The sequence below is a fragment of the Sciurus vulgaris genome (assembly GCF_902686455.1).
Source record: "Sciurus vulgaris genome assembly, chromosome: 2".
Classification (NCBI taxonomy): domain Eukaryota; kingdom Metazoa; phylum Chordata; class Mammalia; order Rodentia; family Sciuridae; genus Sciurus; species Sciurus vulgaris.
The window spans coordinates 87,890,106-87,910,821 of NC_136462.1; the positions used below are offsets into that span (position 1 = coordinate 87,890,106).

A 20,716-nucleotide genomic window follows, 5' to 3' on the forward strand; every position below is an offset into this window, starting at 1 on the left:
TTGCAGTTATGAGCTTTGATATGGGGAGATTATCCTGGATTATCTACATGGCAACAGTCTACTCACAAATTTTAAAAAATAGAGAACCTTTCCTGATTGTGGAACTGTGATCAGAAAGAGAAATGACTACAGAAGGCTCATAGAAAACCCATGTTCCTGGCTTGGGTGGAAGCCAAGTGCCTAGGCACATAGGAGGGATTTTTCTTCTAGAACCTCTTGAAAGAGGTGCAGTGCTACCAATACCTTGATTTTATCCCAGTAAAACTGTCTGGACTTCCAACTCACAGAGTTATATAAATTTGTGGTGTTTTAAGGTACTAACTTAATGGCAGGTTGTTATAGTGGCAATAGAAAACTAATATATGTACTGTATGTTTGTTTTTTCTCAATTTGCTTTTTTAAAAATAATTTATGGTGTCTGCTATGTAGATATGAGTTTAATATGATTGAGTTTATATTTTAATGCATTCTGAAACTATATTTGTCTATTTTGTATTTATGTTGGTTTTCTTTCTGTAAGATTATTTTTACATTTTCTGTATTTTATTTACTTTATTCTAATGGTTTTATGCTCTTCTCTTCTCTCTTCTGATTTCTTGTTGACAATGAATACTATTAATCTTCTGACCCAGACCTGGAGAACTTCAATATGAAATCACAGTATCATTGCTGATAACCAAGGAAAAGTAGTGGTGCTAGAAGACAGGGAATTTACAAAGTCATTAGAGTGCTGAACCACTTTTTAATTTGTTGATAATACTATCAATCAATACCTAGAATGGTTGATTCTAAAGGGATAGTTTGTGAATATTTTTTTGATCAACATTCATGTTTTAAGTTTTGTTCCCCCTTCCCCCCTTCTGGAAGATTTCCCAGATGTAAGTTCTTCCATCCTTTAAGGAGTTTTGAAAGACTTAGAAAATGGATTATTTGATTCTTAACTGTGGTTAATGATTCTTCCTTAAACTAAAAAGTTCTGAGGAGAGGACTGTCTTCTGGATTTATTATGGGCAACCGTATAAAATGACACAAATTTATACAGTGTCAGAATACAAATACTGTAATAACATAAAGTTGGCCTAATAAATTAAGTCATTGGAACATTATTGGGCATCTTTGAGCCAGGCATAATGCTAAGCACTTTACATGTATATCCTCATTAACTTCTTATAACACTGTAATAGCTTATTATTTTATAGAACTGGAAATGGAGATACACAGCTTAAGTGATCCAAATGTGCTACTTTGGGTTGATGGTTACAACACATGAAATATTTGCTCCAGTTTTTAAAGTTACTAATGCTAAAGGCATAATTTAGACTCTTTTCTTTCTAACTCATTCAGGCCTTAATTTCCTTATCTGTAAGGTGGGAAAATACCTTTCTCATTAGTGTTCAGCAAAGTTCTCTTGGTTGTTCCATGAGAGATCTTTCAAAACACAAATCAGAATATTGTACCCCTGTGTTTATATCTATTCCATGTTTTCTTTATTGCAGTAAAATAGATGACTAACCTTGAGCGGAATATGCAAGGCCCAATTCAGCAAACTAACTGCTGTCTCACTTTGCCTTCCCTGCTTCTGTTCATGATTACCTTTTTTTTTTTTCCGGTGCTGGGGTCATGATTACCTTTTAAACTTAGTTTTGGTCCTTAGCATAACATATTTCTGTCACACTCCATGAGTGTCCTATCTAATATACTGATAGTCAAAATAAACACAAATCAAATGTGAATACTTCTATAATCTCATTATATTTTTGCCCATGAGATGATAAACCTCTATAGGAAGGGGATCGTGACTTCCATTTTCTTTATGTTTGTAGCATAAAAATAGGCCATTTACTTAGTTAACCAGCAAGCACTTATTTATATGCTACATACATAAATAAAATGGAAAATATAGGAGTATTCACATTTGTTTGTATTTTATTTTGATTATCAGTATATTAGATAGGCCCCTTTATGGAATGTGACACAAGTGTGTCATACTAAGGACCAAAACTAAATGACATAATTATCTTCTGAATATCTGCATTCTACATAGCTTACAAAGCAAGTATTTATACTGTGAAGTGTTAAATCATCTTAAACTACTTCTATTAAATACTTTTCTCCTAAACTCAATCTCCATAATAATGTTTACTATATGGATGGTGTTTGCTTAAAATGTACCATAGACAGCAAAGTGTATTTTGATCTTATATGGAAAAAATACCATAAATTTTTGTACTGAACAGGAGTTAGAGAATCTTCTCAATTGTGATATGTGTGTGTGTGGGGGGGGTGTTTTAGTACTGTTGTAGTTAGAAATTGAAAATAGTTATGTTTATCTCCTTTCATAGATTGCTTTCATATCCTCAAGGTTTTCCCCCATATTTTATATTAGTTTTCTGTTGCTGCTGAAACAAATTACAACAAACTTCAGGGGCTTGACAAAATAGAAATTGATCATATTGTAGTTTGGAGGCCAGAATCCAAATGGGTCTCATTGGTCTAAAATTAAGATGTTAATTAGGTATATTGTAGAGAAGAGAGAAAAAACTGGGGAAATAACTTGTTTTAGAAATGTTAAGCTTAAGAAAAGTCAGCCATAATATTATAAACTGTTAACAGGCAACTAAAATGTATCCAAACTTAGGAAACAATTATCTGAGCAAGAATCAGAGCAGTATAAAGTCATTGTTTGTTTTCTGTAGCAGTGGTTCTTAAAATTGGACTAGGGCAATCATTGATGCTATTGAAACTGTGATGGAAACTATGTACTGTCTTCACTAAGGAAAATACATATATGTCTAGGAACTCACAATTTAATACAATTTTGGGGATTCACAGCCCCTTCCAAGAGGTGAACAAATGTGAGATTAAGACTTGAGTCGTAAAAAGTAATATTGCTTTACAGTGGGCTTTTTAGGTTCTTTGATTTATGTCTTTATCAAGATAACATTTCCTTGAAAGTTAGTTAAACTCTTGAGTGTGAGTTAAGTGGAGTTGCAGCACTCTCTCAAGTCATAAAATTATACACTTTGCAACAAAAATACATTAAATAGTTCAAAAATGAAAAGAAACCAATATAAGATCAATTACGCTTCTGTACAAGTCAATATTGTAACATGGTAGTTGACAGCTTCCTTTTCTGGTTACTTAGTTGAATGGAATGATAGGTGTTAGAGTATTAATTTATAAACATCATGGGCAATTTTTTTTTTACCTCACAGTAACAAAATTGAACCTATGGTTAATTATTATAAGCGTATAAAAGTATCCAATGCATTATACTGCCACATATACAGAAGTCTACAGTATGTAGTAGCTATGTTATCTGACTTTGAGTATATTCTGGTTTCTCTGTAGTAGACAAGTGGGAGAAAATGGAAAGGTGGGAACTTTTGGTAGTGATCAGAAAATGAGAAGAGTAAGAATCAGTAATAAAACTCTTCAAGTATTCTGTGTACCAAAAAATGACCCAATATTTGATTATAGTCTATATTTTCTGAGGAATTTTAAGTATTCAACATTTTGTTTTAAACTTGGGCTTTCCAAACATTTAGTACATTATTCATACTGTTTCTTCTTTTTATATTCTACATTTCCAGCAGTTGGGGGGTCATAGAATAGGCTTGGTAATCACAAAGCAAGAAGGGTTTGCAAGGGAGAAAAGAAAGTGAAAAAGAAGGCCACTTTGGACCAAATATAAAGTATTTTAGCCAGTTAAAACATTTAGAGCTTGTCACATTGTCTGTAACTGTAAGCTTCATTTAGTAGTTAAGAAATACTTTGACAGTAAAATGGGGCTATAATAGGTACTTATCTGCAGAATGCTTTAAATTATAATTTAATAGTTATGTTAGCTTGTATATAATATAGTAATGCTATTTTGAAGAAAAACCTACATAGATCAATACAACTTAGGCAAAATTTATCTTTGTACTTGTTCGTATTCTTTTGCCTATATTGAAATACCAGTTGAAAATTGTAGAAAATAAAGCTCACAGTTACAATTAAGAATTTTAGAAAATTTAGAACACTTGTATAGTCTTATCAGCAAGTCTTTGCAGCCCTGCATCCAAGATATACCTTTATCAGTTCATTCTTCTCCATGTCCATTATCACCCTAGTCCAATCCAATATTATCTCTTACCTGGATTTCTACATCAGTAGTTGCAATGGTTTTGATATTTTTGTCCCTTCAAATTAATGTTGAAAACTTAATCCCCAATGCAGTGCGTAGGGATGTTTGTCCTTTTGGCAGGCATTTAGGGCATGAGAATGGAGTCCTCATGAATCAGTACCTCTATAAAAGGGTTTGACAGAGGGAGTTCTTCACTTTTTGCCCTTCTGCCTTCTGCAGTGGGAAGACCCAACATTCCTATCTTCCAGAGGATGCACCATCTTGGAAGCAGACCTTTAACCATTGAACCAGCTTGTGCTTTGATCCCTCCAGAACTGGGGAAATACATTTTGTTCTTTGTAAATTAACCCAGTCTGGTGTTTTATTATATAGATTAAAACAGTAGTTTGATTCCTCTACTACATGTGAAAGGATATATTCAAAATAATTGTTTAAATAAAATCAGATTAGAAATTTTAGGTACAATTTAGATTTTAAATGATAGGAAGGAGAGTGGGGAGGAAACTAAGTATCTTTTAAGAGTCTCTTCATTTGCCTTAGAATTAAAGCTAGCCTCCTCAAAAGTGATTTTTTTTTAATGTAATAATGCTTCTACAGCCTCAAGATGCATACCATGTTTATTTGTAGTAGAAATACTTGCTCCATCCTACCCTAGAAGGAAGTGTGTAGTTTGATATCTATACTATCTTAACCATTGTGCATCCACATATCTTCTCACCAGTTTTCCGTGTTGAAGAATTTCAGGAATTGGGCCCAAAATAAGAATTTGATGAAAGCAATGGAGAATTATGGTTTTCCATGTAAATTTTATTAATTCCTAGTTCTTGCCTGGCTTTGAGTTACCACATGGCAACTTCTTCAATTTTAAGTGTTTCATTGATATAATAATAAGGATAATAATAATTAATCTTATATAGTGTTTATTATGTGTCAGGCACTGATTACCTTTAGAAAAGGTGGATGCTGTTATTTACAGATCAGGCTAAGGTACAGAAATTGATTAACTTTCTCCAGATCACACAGCTAGTAAGCTGTGAGCCAAGATCCAACTTAGGGAAGCTTGACTCTGGAATCCTCACTCTTAACCCAACACAGTGCAGTCAGTTTTCTCTGGCAAAAGACTTGTGTCCAGAATATATAATGAATTTCTAAAAATCAGTAATAGGACAGCATAATAAAAAAGCCCATAGCTTTAAGAAGAAACTAAGCAAATGACCAAAAAAATACATGAAAACATGCTCAACATTATGAATTATTAGGGAAATGAAAAATTTAAACTACAGTGGGATACTAGAATATACACATCACAATGAGTAAAATTTAAAAAACTGAAAACACCAAATATTGTCAAGGACAGAGAACACATATGTTATTAATGGAATATATAAGAGTACAACCACATTGAAAAACTTGTAGTTTTCTATATAAACTTGTACCTATCTTAAGATCCATTAATTCAATTTCTTGGCAATTACCTAAGGAAAATTAAAACATCTCCACAAAAAGGCTTGTACAAAAACTTTATTCGTAGTAGCCAGCAACTAGGAAAAGTTCAAAAGCCCATCTATTTAAGAAAGAATAAAGAAAAAAATTGTATTTATGCAACTAGAGAATGACTTGGTGAAAAGAAAAATGAACTTCCGATACACAAAACAACATGAGAAAAAGATGTCATATAAAAAGGGGTGTGTTAGTCAGGGTTTTGTTGCTGTGACCAAAAGACTTGACAAGAACGGTTTGCAAGGAAAAGTTTATTTTGGGTTCAGGGTTTCAGAGATTCAGTTCATGGCCAGACAACTCCATTGCTCTGGCAGAACTTCATGGCAGAAGGGCCTATGGAGGAAAGCTGCTCAGTTCAGGGCAGCCAGGAAGCAGAGAGGAGAACTCAAGGAGCCAGGGAAAAGAACATAATCCCAAGGGCACACCCCCAATAACCTACTTCCTCCGGTGCACCTCACCTTCTTGTAGTTATCACCCAGTAATCTATTCTGATGTTTAAATCCATTGAATGGTTTAATCCACAGCACTCACATTTTACCCCTCCATTGTCTAATGTTGTGTTTTTTTGGGTGAAGACCTCGCGTGTAAACCATAATTGGGTACAGAAATGATAATTGTGTCTGATTCCACTTAACAATAGCTTAGAATAGGCAGAACTAATTTGTGTACTAGAAGTCAAAACAATGGTTACTTGGCAGATAGGAGACATAAGGGAATTTTTTAAAGTAATAAAAATGTCTTATATCTTGATTATTATGTTGGTTGTACATGTTTGGGCTTCTCTGTAACTCGGTAGCTTATACACAACAGAAATTTCTTGGTTCTAGAGGGTAGGAAGTTCAAGATGGAGGTGTCAGCGAATTTGGTTCTAGTGAGGACCCACTTTGGGTTCTTGAATCAAACTTTGTTACCATATGGTGGAAAGAAAGCGTAACTTTCTGGGTGTCTCTTATAATGGCTATAACCTAATGATGAGAGCATTACCTTTGTGATCAAATCAAACCTGCTAAAACTTGATACCCTTATTTTAAGGGTTAGGGATTTCAGCATACAAATTTCCGGACACAAACACTTAGACTATTGCAACAGATAGATATATATCAATGCACACGCACATTTATACATATGAACACATATGTTTGGTAGAATTCAACAACTCTGAAGTCAATATTTAAAATTGTATTTGAAATTGATGCATATTATTGTATGTAAAGTGTACCTCAAGAAAATAAATATATAAAGAACTTTTTTTCTTAAGCAAAGGGGAGCTTTCAGACAAACACGATGGCAACAGACAACTTAGTGCAGAGACACACTAAGAAGCACAGAATTGTTACATAGGCCCTCAATTGGTATTTCAAATAACAAAGACATGTTTAAGTTACATTCAGTATAATTTTTTCAGAAGTCAGCAAGGCGTACTGCTCTTAGGATTCTATTACTACTTTTATTAAAAGTTTCAGAACTAAAAGGCTTAGATGTCAATTTTATGTTAAACACATTTTGTAGATTTTATGTAAAGATCGTTGTTAATGAAATGATTCTGGGATGGAACTAGAATGTAGTCTTAAGAATAGAGTCTGCCAGAAAGAAGTCATAAATACTTTCTACACACCAATTTGCTTAATAACTGTATTAAACAGAACATTTTTCTGCATATGATTTGTGTAAATTATTTAGATTCCCATTTGGTAGGAGAAATAAAAAATGTGGCATGTAAGCCTAAGCATGTTTGTTTCAACACTTCATTTATAACTCCATTTATAACTTAGAGATGCCATAATTAAATGTGCTGAAATACTGCAATAGTTTGTCCTGGCTATAATGCTGAAGCAAATGGACATATATAGAGAGAAGTTTGATGGTAGTCTGTGTAATTTGACAGTATTTGTGGGGGATCTTCACAACCCGCTCTGTGCTCGTGCTCTGTCCCATGCGCTTGGCCTACTGAAATGATAAATCAAAATACGAGTTTTGTAGTCTTTTATTACAGGGCTAGTCTTCAAAATAAAGGATAACCTTTAAGTTTAGTTATCTTGTGATTCTTTTTTTTTTTTTAACTTTTTTCAAGTATGCTTTTTTCTGTGGACTGTCATAGAAGTATGAAACCATTTGGTCAGCATATGTTAACTGTTACAATCTTTGGATTCTCAAGACTGACAGTTCAGCCCAGTTTTGCTTATGGAAAAGCTAATTCCTGATCTCTGCATCTGTTTTAGTAATAGTTATGCACGAGTGCGAGCTGTGGTGATGACCCGAGATGACTCAAGTGGTGGATGGTTACCCCTTGGAGGGAGTGGACTAAGCAGCGTCACTGTCTTCAAAGTCCCTCATCAGGAAGAGAATGGCTGTGCTGACTTTTTTATTCGTGGAGAGCGACTCAGGGACAAAATGGTAATGAATAATGTATCTACTGCTATAATTTTAGGATATGTTCTACAAAATGAATTATCTGTTTAAAGTTGATTAGTATGTTACTTACGAGAATTATTTTTGCTTGTGACTCAGTGATTATGTTCCTAGAGCTAATTTCTGTTAAAGACAGTTAAATATGACAGTTTTCAGAACTGGATCTGACATACACATTGGGCGTGTGCTCTGCTTTTCTGTTTGGGATAAATGCAAGAACACTGATGAATAGTCCTCCACCCCCAGTTATTAAAGCATTTACACTGTGCTTTCTTTCTCCCTGAATTCCCTATACCAGACTTTAACAAATGGTAGTCCAAGCCTACCACATTTTTTTAATAGGAACTATAAACTAACAGTGGTTTTAAATGATTCTTAAAACTCAAAGAAGGCTTATGATTTTGTGACACATAAAAATTATATGAAATTCAGATTTCATTGTCCATAAATGGAAGTTTTTGAATATGATTGAGTTGTTCATTTATGTTCATCCGTGTCTTCTTTTACTCTATGAAGTCGGAGTTGAGTAATTGAAACAGAGATCATAAATATCTGCCTCCCTTGCAGGACAATTTTGCTGATTTCCTGCCTTATGCTCCTGTGTTCTAAGGTTCTCTCTTTCTTCATTCCCCATATTAATCTACTTATTCTAGCTCGTAAGATTACCTGGTAGTCAGACTAATTTTTAACACTATAATCTTCTCAGATGAATGTTTTCTTATATTTGTTTTTAAATTTCAGTCTAGCCTTTGATAGTTATTTGCTCTTTTAATTTGTGTGAAAAGCTTTTTCTTAATTTTATTTAAGAACCAAAAACAATTATATATAAAAAACTGAGTGATGTAGTGAATTTATGCATCAAGGAAGAGGAGAGCATATAACAACCAAAATGAAAAGTGCCCCTAATTTTTAAGATCCTTTTAAGTAACTAGAATTCCCTTTTAATATACATTTGTGAACCAGTTTATGAGGCCCTTTAACTTCTGTGTTGTTTCTGTTGGAAATGTGTTTTAAGATCCAAGTCGTTCTTTCATATATGAATATTTTGGATACAATCTTCTTTAGTTTTGGGTTTGGGTTTCTTGAGTTTTTTAACTTATCAGTGCCCCAGTTTCTTACTTAATTAAAGGGAGAGAGATCCTAAATAATTTTTGGAAGCATTTTAATGCCAGTGTTTTATAAATTTATAATTTACTTCTGTTTTATGCACAGTATCTCAGTTAATAAGAATGTGCAGTGCTATGGAAAACCCAGTTGAAGTCAGGAATGAATATAATAAATTTAACATGTCATCTTTTAAAAAGTTTAAATATTTAAAGTTGCTTTTAGCCTTAGATAAAAATGATGCCTGGCATATGTTAATACTTGAAGACACCTATGAAAAAGCTTATAGTGACCTGTCTAGAGTATAATGCTTCTGGTATAAGCAAAGATAACTGGAAATGTCATTGGAAAAAAAGTTATAGATTTTAGAAATTGAACAAAATAGGATCTAAGATTTTTTGTTGAAACTTAAAATAATAGAAATGAAAAGGAAGAAGTTAAATACAGAGTAAGAGTTTGGGGAAAAACTTGCTAGGAAAATCATAAGAGCTAGGAAAATCATAAGAACTAGGAAAAGATGACTTAGATGTAAAATAGAAAATAAATGAGTGAAACTGATATCTCTGTGTATTAACAGAGGATGCAGTTTATTTTAGAATAATTAAAAGGACCAAATCTGTATTAACTTGGGGAGTGAGGCTGGTCAAAGATAACTCAGATTGATGGATTCAGTGATGGTTCTGAATGTGACTTTAACAGAAAGCTAGGAAAATAAACGTGGGATTCAGAAAGAACACAACCTATTCCCTGTGACAGGGCTTAAGGAGGAGGGAGAAACACATAATCTACTCCTAGGGTGTGGAATCATGATATGTTAGTAAGAAAATAGGTTCTGCTAAAAGTACTGATCAGGAATTAGAACACCTGTTATTTCACCTAATCATTTCTCCTTGAGGAAACCTGTTATTTGTGAAACAGAGATAATCAACATCCCAGAGTAGACAGACAGGAAAAATGGAAGGTTGCCATATTTTGTAGAGGGATTAGCTATAGTCAAGCATTCTAGGTTGTGGGGACTTACATGATCAAAGGCAGAGGCAATAACTCATGACTATCAATTGTAAATAGCAGCGTTGCGGAGTCTCAAGGGAAATGAGATGGTGGCATTGAAATAAGCAGATAATGGCCCCCTCTGCTGGGTGATACACTTCTAATACTATTTCTGAAGAATCCAGTGATGGATTTGAAAGTATACATACATTCATGCTTTCCAGGATCATTAATATTCTTTTCCATAGAAGTCTTCCCAAATTTTAATGCTAGCTTTCTTTTAAAAGCTTTCTCAGTAAGTAAACAGTTCATTTTCATAGTTTTTTTTCATATGTAATAGTTCATTATGTAAAAGCTGATAAAAATGATTCTATACCCATCTGCCTGTTGGTTACATAAGTACATGTGAAATTATTGCCCCTAATGCTTCATGAATAAATTTGTGACCTTTAAGAAATAATAGATAAACAGTAAAGTGCACATGGTCATTTGTTGGCTAAAAAAAGACATACTTGATAGTATTTTAAAGGATGTTTATAAATACTGGTAACCATAGTGAAGAGGAAAGAACTTTTCTTAATGATGAGAGAAACGGTGCTGTTGCAGAAGACTTTTCCAACATTTGTTTTACAATTACATGTACTAAAAATAATTCTTACTGTATTTCCTAAAGGGTTATTATACAATTGGTCCTCTGTATTGCAGGTTCTACATTTGCAGATTCAACCGAGGAATAAAATATTTTTTTAAAAAATTCTGAACATGTCACTTTTTTTCCTTGCCATTATTCCCTATACAACAGAGCATAAAGCTACTTTCATAGTGTTTGCATTGTATTAGGTTATCATAAGTAACCTAGAGATAATCTAAATTGTGTAGGTTGTGGGCAAATACTACATCTTTTTATGTAAGGGACTTGGGCATCCTCACATTTTGGTATCTACTGGGGCCAGGGTTGAGGTGGTTGGGTCCTGGAACTAATCCCCTTAAATACTGAGGGACAAATGTACTCAACTTTTTTTTTTTTTTTAAATAACAGAGGGGGTCACAAATAAAGAACAGGCTGCCCTGGACTTTTTTCTAAGAAGGCATCATTCTGGGTTGACTCAGCATTCATTCATTCATTCATTCGTTCATTTTCTTACTGGAATTGATCAGAAATTAATTTCCTATGATATTTACCTATAACTTACTCTCTCTTATTATGCCTGTAGAGGGAGAGGTTATTTCCAAGGTTGTCCTTTTCTTAAAAAAAAAAAAAAAAAATCTTTTTAGTTGTCAGTGAACTTTATTTTATTTATTTATATGCAGTGCTGAGAATTGAACCCAGTGCCTTAAACATACTAGGCAAACTCTCTACCACTGAACCCTGACCCCAACCTGAGGTTGTCCTTTTGATCCTTCTCTAAATTAGTGTCCCAACTTGTTTCACCTTTAATGGATTAAAGTATCTACAGTCTCCATACTATTGCCTTACACAATTTTTTTCAGTGTGTATCTGAGGAGAAAAGAATTAGAAAGCACTGTTTGTCTTTCGTGCTTTATTGACAATTGAGAAAGAATTTGAAAGAACAACCACCAGAGTTGGTTGTTACAGCCTAAGAAAGTAAAAGTACTAAAAAAAAAAAAAGAAAGAAAGAAAAGTAAAAGTACTATCTTTCTTGCAGATACTCAAGGATAGAACAGAATGGTCCTTATCACGGAAAGATTCTCAGAACCTCTTTCTTGTATATGAGTATAAACTGTACTCTCCATTTCCTTCTAAATCTGCACAACCTTGATTTCTCTATTTAATTAATAAAAAATATTGTTATTCTGGACAATATTTTGTGAGATACTAACTAAACCTTGACTTGACTTACGTAACTTTTACAAAGCTCTACATTCCTCATGATAGAAATAGATACAGCTTGTTCTTCTGTAAGTACAACACTTTTTGTCTTATAGACATTTTGTTAAAACAATTACCATATGTACAGGTTGTCATTTGACCATTTTTAGCCAATTGTATCTAGTATGGAGATTAAAAACACTGAATTATAATGTACCTTTAGATTCTTTATAGCTACCTATAAAGGTAGCTTATTAAATGGTAGCCTATTAAATTTGCTAAAATATGTATTTACTGCCCAACAGTATTTCTTTATCATAGGGATCTAAATAGCTATTCTTAAGTTTACATATTAGACAAATACTTTAAATTTTGCTCACGTAATTAAAGTAATGCTTTTAAAAGCATATCTGCTAAGAGATGTCAGAAAGTGGGGGAAGGTAAATAAGTCAGTAGGAGTGTCTTAAAACAGCTGAATTACTTAAGATGCTCTGTGAAAGCAAGAATAAACGAGGTTATAAACCTCTTGTGACAAAGCTGATTTTGAAATGGAAAAAGGGAAAACAAGAAGCATTTCCAGTTTAGGAAGTTGCCACAGGGAGTGAGGAATTATTTTTAGGATTAGTAAATTATTAGGTTGTGGTTAAAAAAGTTGTTCATAAAACTCAAAGTTCTCTTGTTTAAAAAGAACACATTTTCTACTGGGGTGCACACCTGAAATTCCAGTGTCTCATGAAACTGAAGCAGGAGGGTCCTAAGTTTGAGGCTAGCCTTAGCAATTTAGCAAAGTCCTAAGAAACTTAGTGAGACCTTGTCTCAAAAAAAAAGAAAGAAAGAGAAAAAAAAGGAATGGGGATGTAGCTCAGTGTTGAAGTGCTCCTGAATTCAATCTTGAGTACCTAAATAAATAAGTAAAAAGAATATATTTTTTTTTTTCAAAATGGAGTTTCTTGCCAGTTACTGGAGACTAAAATAAAATTAGAATAATTTGTTTTTAAGTATTTATAATATAGCAGTAGCTCTATTAAAAATGAAACTCATCTCCTGTTCTTTCGTAAGTAAGTCTTAAAAGACCAGGGAAACATCTTTGTGCCTTGGGTTGAACTTATACAAGTATAAAACAGGAATTTCCTGCTAAGCTTTCCACTATGCAAGTGTGAATTATTCTATTGTGAAACCTCAATCCTGCAGAATTGTTCCTCACTAAAAACTAATTACCTAACTAGCATTTCCTTAGGCTTCAGCCTTCCTAGCAGTTTTTGTCTCCTGAAAAATATGTTCTGTTCTCTGGAATACCACAGTTAGGTAAAGGGTGGGGTAGAGGTGGTACATGAATTGTTATTGTTCCTCATCCCTCTTTCAGGCTATTATTCTGTCACCCACATACATAAAATCTCTTTATTGATAACGCATTACCATTCCAATTACCATCCTCTAGCTTTCATTTTCATCCACTACTTTAGTAATTGATTCTCATAGGTAACTTTTCTACATTTGCATCTCATCATCCATCCGTCTTTGCTACTCTTCTTTGCAGTCTTGACCTTTGGGTCTTCATTTCAAGAGGCTACTTTCCTGGATCTGGTAGTTACTAAGAACTGTTTCATTTAAGGAATTTTGTAATTTCCTCTCATTTCTTTTTTATTCTTCTCCTCTTTAATTTCATGCTTTTTTCTATTTGTTGCCAGTTTTCTTATTTCACTAGATTCCTTTTGGCTTCAGTATCTTATTATTCTTATGGTTGTTATTTATCTTCATTACAATTTTTCTTTTAATTTCTTCCTGCAGTCTCTTAAACTAGTCTTATTCATAATCTAGTAGACAATTTGTTGCTGAGTTTTTACTTTATGTCAAAGAAATTTCATATTCCCTTTTACTTACTCCCTTTTAAAGGTGAGTCATTCAATCATGTAACAAATGTTAAACAGCTACTGTGTGCCAGATACTGTTGTAGGCATTGGGAATATGTAAATGAACATAGGCAGAAGTCTCTATTCTTAACTGGAAATATGCACTCTAATGAGAGAGGGTTAAATAAATTAGTAAAATAAATAATATGCTAGTAGTGCTGGAGGAAAGGAGTATAGGGAGTTTTTTGAGGGAGGGGGATTGGTTAATATTAAGTAAGAGTATCCAAAGAGGGCCTCCCTGATAAAGTGGGTAACATTTGTTTGAAGATGATTTATATTATGAATAACATCTTCTGTTTGTAATCCAGATTCCAAATGTTGAGTATTATATTTTTTTTCTTTGTGGTACTAAGGATTGAACCCAGGGCCTTGTGCATGTGAGGCAAACACCCTACCAACTGAGTTATATCCCCAACCCAAATGTTGAGTATTCTTAAAAGTAAAACATAAAAGCTTTTATGCCACACTGTATAAAATCTTAGCCTTTTTTTTCCTCATTGGGTTATTTGCTTTTTCACTGTTGAGTTTTTGAGAGTTCCTTATATATTCTAGATACTAGTCCTTTGTGGGAATATGTGGCTTACGAAAGGTTTTTTTCCCAGCAGGTAGCTTGCCTCTTCATTCTTTTAACATATGATATAAAAATGTGCAACAGCAGTAGTCATAAACCTAGAGATTACTCCATTTGTTCAAGCAGGTCTTTATTCTTGGTTTTATTTCATCCTTTTCATCTCTCCCTCTCTCAGCTTGCTTTTGCTACTGCAATTAAGCTCCCAGTTTGTTTGTTTGTTTGTTTGTTTGTTTTGTTTTTATTGCTCCTTCTAGCCTCTCTGTTGTTTGCCATAATGAACTTTTTAAAGCTTGGGTCTAATATTTCTTTGGTATTTTCTAATAATTTCCTAGAGACAGTCTCATCTTATCTCAACACAGAAAGCAGGTTTATGAGGCTTGCCCTTATATCATTTGTCTTCAGTTGCCTTTTTTTCAAGGAAAGGCGATTATTTTTGGTATGGCCCTTACTGATTTATTCTTGGGTCATCAAAAGTACTGTGCATTAAACTTAAGAAAATGACCTTCCTTCTTTTCCATTAGTAAATATGAAGAATGTAAAGATAGTATATTATGAAGAATTTATGTGGATTAGAGAATATTCCTAGATAGTTCACTAGTTCTCAGGAAACAACAGTGGGCAGTAAATAGTTTTCCTTTTATTGACACAGGTGGAAAAATAGGAAAATTGGTAAGAGAAAGTACCTGGGCAAACCAGTTTTGCTGTGAATAATTCGAGCTGGAAGAATTGTTAATAGTAATGTTTTACCAATTCAAAATTTACCGGGTTTTATTTCAATCCATTGAAAATATAATAAATTGTGCTATTAATACCTTTTTGTACAATTGTAAAATTGTTAAACTTTTTCCCAGAAGTTGTAGTACAACAATTTATTCTTTAACCTTACCTGTATTTCTTGAAGAAACATCTATTTCCTTTTTTCTTTTGGAGATTTATGATAGCTAGTTGTTTGAAAATAAAGATTTAGAATATAGGCCAGCTTATCTTCCTTGTTGCTTTTATTTCCTCTTCTGAAGACAACCTCAGCTTAATCCTTTCACTTTACTTCAAACCATTATTTACTGTTTTTTACATTTCCTCTTTACTGTTCAATTGTTTGTTTTTAATTAACATCATTCCATTCTTTAGTTATTGACATTGGTTTGTATTGAAGTTTACTGATTAATTTATCAAGTTTGTCAGTATTATCTTGGCTTCATCTTTCTCTTTCATACCTGTTTGTGATATAATATATTTTTTAATACACATTTGTTATATTCTAATTAAACTGTTATAATCTCTTTAATAGTTAAGTTAAATTCCAGACTCTTTGACCTCAAATTATTGCTTTACATATTAGTTCTCTCCCCGTCACTCCTTTTGTTTTATTAGAATCTAAATTACAATTTGAATGTGCCAGGCATTTTGTTGATTGATATTATTCCTTATTTAAAAAACCATCTGCTTGTTGGGGAAACTTCTATGTGCTGTACTTCCTGTATTAGTCTGTCCAGGCTGCCATACAAAACATAGATTGGATAGCTTAAACAAAAACTGAATCTTACAGATCTGTAGGCTGAGTCGTCAAAGATAAAGTTATTGACCAATTCCATTTCTGGTGAGAGCTCTGCCTAGATTGCAGACTGTCTACTCACTGTGTCCTCAGATGCCTAAAAGAGCTCTGTAATTTCTTTCTTTTATTACAAGGGCACAACCCTGTCCCAATTATGCACCCACCTTTCTTGATCTGATATATACACCTTTTCACAAATCTTAACTACCAAATAAAGCCACTTGTGGGGTGGGATGTGTCGGTGTGGGAGTGGATGTCCAGTTTCACATATTCACTTCCTGTTTTATTCTTTTGGTTTGTCTCTTGATTCTTGGTGAATATTATACTTTAAAATTATTTTTAACTTTTGTATAGAGTTTAGTATATGTTAATACGAGTTGCTCTTTCATTAATTGTCTTTAACTTTTTATGAGGCACTGTATTTGTTTGTTATTTCTTTCAGAATTCTATAAACAGGCTTTTTTTTTTTTTTGGGTCCTCCATGGGTACATTCATTTAAGCCTTTTCATAGCTACATAAGAAATTGGGGACCATCCATGCCCACCTTCAGACATCGGGATTCCTGTCCTCGATGGCCCTACCCAGGCGGCTGCCAGGATCTGCCTGGGTGTGCAGGGGAACTGAAAGCCTGGGAAAGCTTTCAGTTTTTGGAAGATCCCAGAAAATCCAGGCTACCATGAGGGAACTGTTCAAAGAGAGGAGGTAGGCTGGGATCATAGAAGAGATGTTCGAGGACACTTTTGAAAGCATGGACAACCAAGAAGAAATGGAAGAAAAAAGCAGAAATGAAAAGTTGACAGAGTTCTGTTTGAAATCACAGCAGGGGCCTTGGGCAAAGCACCTAGTAAAGTGACCATGCCCTTTATTGAGCCTGAACCTCAGGAGCCATGGCTGCCTCTGAGGACCATGCCATCCCTGCTGGCCACCCTCCACAATTTAGGGCTCCAGGCTGGGCTCTCAGTCTCTCCTGTCTGCGGACCTCGAAAGAACCACCATTCATGCATCTCTTGCACTACACCTGTTGTGAGCATTGCGTTTCAGAGAAGGTTCTATGCCTGCATCTCTTCACTCTGCCAGAGGCTTTGGGGATCTCAAGGGTTGTTGCAGTGAAGGTGGTTGGTGCAGTTAAACACACAATCTTCATGAAATAAACAGCAGACATGTTTTCTTGGGGGGAGGGCAGAGATCAACTTCCTCATGATTCAGTTCTGAGAATGGAGTTGGTTGCCCAAATGTTGAGGACTGTATACATATTGTGTGTGTGTGTGTGGTGTGTGTGTGTGTAAAACACATGTAAATGGATTTTAAAAAATTTCTGCTTTTAACAAAAAGAAATTGGGAAGCTGTTGTAATGATATCTCTGTCATCATTTCTGGTATCTTTAAAAGTTCTTCCTGCATCTTTTATTTGTGATACTCACTAGAACTTTTAGGATAGTGTGAGATAATGTTGATTGAGGATCTCTATCTTTGTGAATTTAAAGGAATTTCTAGTATTAAGTGGAAAAGTCTGATGTTGTTATTTTGAGATATCCTTCATCATGAATGGAAGTGTCCTTATATTCCCCATCAGAATTTTATACATATTTCTATGAAATCTGACTTTATAATGGACTTGTAAAAGAAGACTATAAAGCGATCCTGTGTACCCTCTAACCAGTTTTCCCAATGGTAACATTTTTTATAACTATTATAATATTTGCAACCAGGATATAGATGTTGATACCATCTACCATATTTAGATTTTTTATTTCAGTCATTTTTTTAGTGTATTTGGGACTATACAGTTTTATCACATGTCAGCTCTCAGAGACAAGATAAAAACCCCTCCTTTGTTGCTGTTCTATAACCATGTCCACTTCCCCCTTAGCCTGGCAACCACTAATCGGTTTTTGATTATTTCTGTAATTTGTTATTTCATAGATATTATAAAAGTAGAATCATAAGTATGCAACTTTTCAGGATTGACATATTTCTTTCGGCATAATTCACTGAGGTTTCATCTAGGTTGAGTGTCTCAAGAGTTTGTCCTTATTTTGTTGAGTAGTATTCTGTCATATGTATGTACTACAGTTTGTTTAACCATTGAAAGACATCTAGGCTGTTTCCATTTGGGGACTTTTGTACAGATAAGACTACTATGGGCTAAGTAACCAAGAGTGCAGTTGCTAGGCTATGTGGGTAGTTACATTTTTAGTTTTTTAAGAAAATGCCAGAATTCTGTTTAGAGTGGCTTGCTATGTTACAATTGCCACCAACAGTGTATGAGCAAGCAGCTGTCCTAATATTCTTCCAGCAGTTTTGTTTCTTTAATACAAGATCTTATAGCATCAACTGAATAATTTTTCAGTCTTTCATGTTGTGTAAAATACACATGTAAAAATACACAACAATCATTTTGAAAAAAGTTTGGACGTGCCTAATATTTCCCCACATTTAGCTTCCTTGCCTAGACTGTCCTCTAATATCTTGTGCCACTAAGTAAAGGAGCAAACAAAAGAATCATTTGAAAAGACAAAAGAATCAGTGTGAAAAAGTTCTTCTTTGTAAATTATTGTAATTGACTAAAATAGGAATCCATATAATCTGTATCCGTAGCTAAGCAGGCAAACAAATGGGGTAGAAGGAGTTCTTCCTTTTTGTATAATGGGGTTTTTTTTGTTGTTGGTGGTGGCAGTGGTGTTGGTTGTTTTTGTAATTTATACTTCTTACCTTTATTTCTTAATACACTCTTTGGATTTATTCTAATTTTTAACATTGACATTGAATTCATTTGTTTTCAGATTTCCTTTTTTTCTGTTCTAAGATTTTTATATTTCAAACTTTTATATTTGTGGTTCTGGGAATAAAACTTACGGCCTCACACATACTAAGTAAGTACATACTCTCACTGAGCTACAACCCCAGCTCCCCATGTGTTTATATGTGGTTACTGCATTATCTTTTGATTCTATGGGTTTTCTAATTCTCGTGCTGATTTCCTTGTTTGTTTTGTTTTTTTTTTAGAAATTGGTATAAATGTTTTTGAAAGAATAGGTTATTTTAAACTTTTTCATCTGTGAGCTATGTTTAGAGAATATAGCCTATGTGATAACAATTATAATTATTTTTTCAAGACATATGTTGTGAGGAAATGACTCATTTATTTAAATATTCCATGTATTTTGTTTGTTTGTTTTTGTTTTTTTTGTTTTGTTTTTTTTGTTGCTTTGTTTTTTGGCAGTACTGGGGATCGAACTCAGGGCCTTGTGCTTGCAAGGCAAGCACTCTGCCAGCTGAGCTATCTCCCCAGCCCTGTTGCATGTATTTTTAATGAATATATTTTTTAGGCATTCATTTCATGCAGGTTTCTATGTGTGTCCCTAGGTCAAAATTTTTAATGCTGATATTCAAATATTCTTTATCTTTCCTAATTTTGTGTCTATTTCATCTACCAGTTGAGACATATTTAAATATCTTACAGTGATAGTATATTTGTCAATTTATTATGAATCTCATGGGAAATCTGAGGAGGCATTATCTACTAAGTAAACTCAACTTTCATTTCATTATGCTTTTTTATGTAAAAGTCTTCTTTTGTTTGGTTATCATTCAACATTTCCTACTTTTTACTTGATATTAGTGATATCAAATTAATTTCCACGTTACAGTTTTTCAGTTCCCTGTAGTCATTGGTCTGTACATCCAGTTCAGTTTTATTCTTCAATCTGCAGTGTATTCTAATTTTTACTGTTTGAATATTTTGTGTGCACTCTTGCCTCTTATATATTTACTTGTTTAATTTAGTGAGAACTAGGTACAAGTGAGTGCTTACTGTAGTTTGGAAACTAAATACTAGTAGTATTTCATTTACTGTCTTTTTTTTGAATGGAAATAAAATTGCGTGAGTGTGTATGGGTTTGACGGACTGTCAAGTATTTCATCTTTTGTGTAGTTTAGTCCCACAAAAATAATGTGTATTAAAATATGTGCTGTAATTATAAAAAGGTGATATAATTTTTCTTCCTCCTTTGTGTTAGCTGAACTATTATTATCTGAGAATCACTGTCATTGTAGCTTGTTATTTTTTTTTTATTTCTAAAATCCTAGCTCAGAACACAGTATTAAACACAAATTTTTACTAAACTCATTTAAAAAAAAGTACTTTTAACAATATAATTTCATATTTCATAGAAATCACAGTATCTTTCATAAAAGGAATTAGGCTTTGAATCATCCAGAAAACTAAAGTTCATAACATGAGGCAAATCTGAGAAACTATCAGTTTTGGTTATTGGGTAAATTTAATTTGATTTGGAATTTTTATTTCAAAAAAACAAAATGATTTTTTTCATTTGATTTAAAGATACTTCAGAAAGTTACTAGTAAAATTATTTTGTTACCAACTGTACTGCTTTTTAGACAATATTATTTGCAAACATAATTAATTGTAAGGTAGTAACTAATAAAGTACATATTACTTTAAAAATATATATTTAATTTTACTTTCCATTCCCAAATTATAAGTTGTTGTTAGTGAAACAAAAATGCACTTATATCCATTTTTGACTTGGTCTATTTTGAAAACTTCTGGCAAACAGTACAGTAATTTTATGATGGGAGTTTTACTCTATATCCCTAAAATAGAACACGTCTTTAGAAGTTTTAGTTATTTAATGACCACATTCCCCCCCCCCCCCACCCCCCGCTTTTCCTTTCATAAATTCTTACCCTGGAACTTC

The 20,716-nt window shown here is 33.4% G+C and overlaps 1 protein-coding gene across 1 annotated transcript in view; it reads left to right on the forward strand.

Annotated features, from left to right (window-relative positions):
* Positions 1-20,716, forward strand: part of SPRED1 (sprouty related EVH1 domain containing 1) — a 77,776-nt gene that overhangs the window by 25,314 nt on the left and 31,746 nt on the right. The window contains 1 exon segment of the mRNA XM_079125966.1: positions 7,849-8,023. Coding sequence (XP_078982092.1) covers positions 7,849-8,023 — 175 coding nt within the window.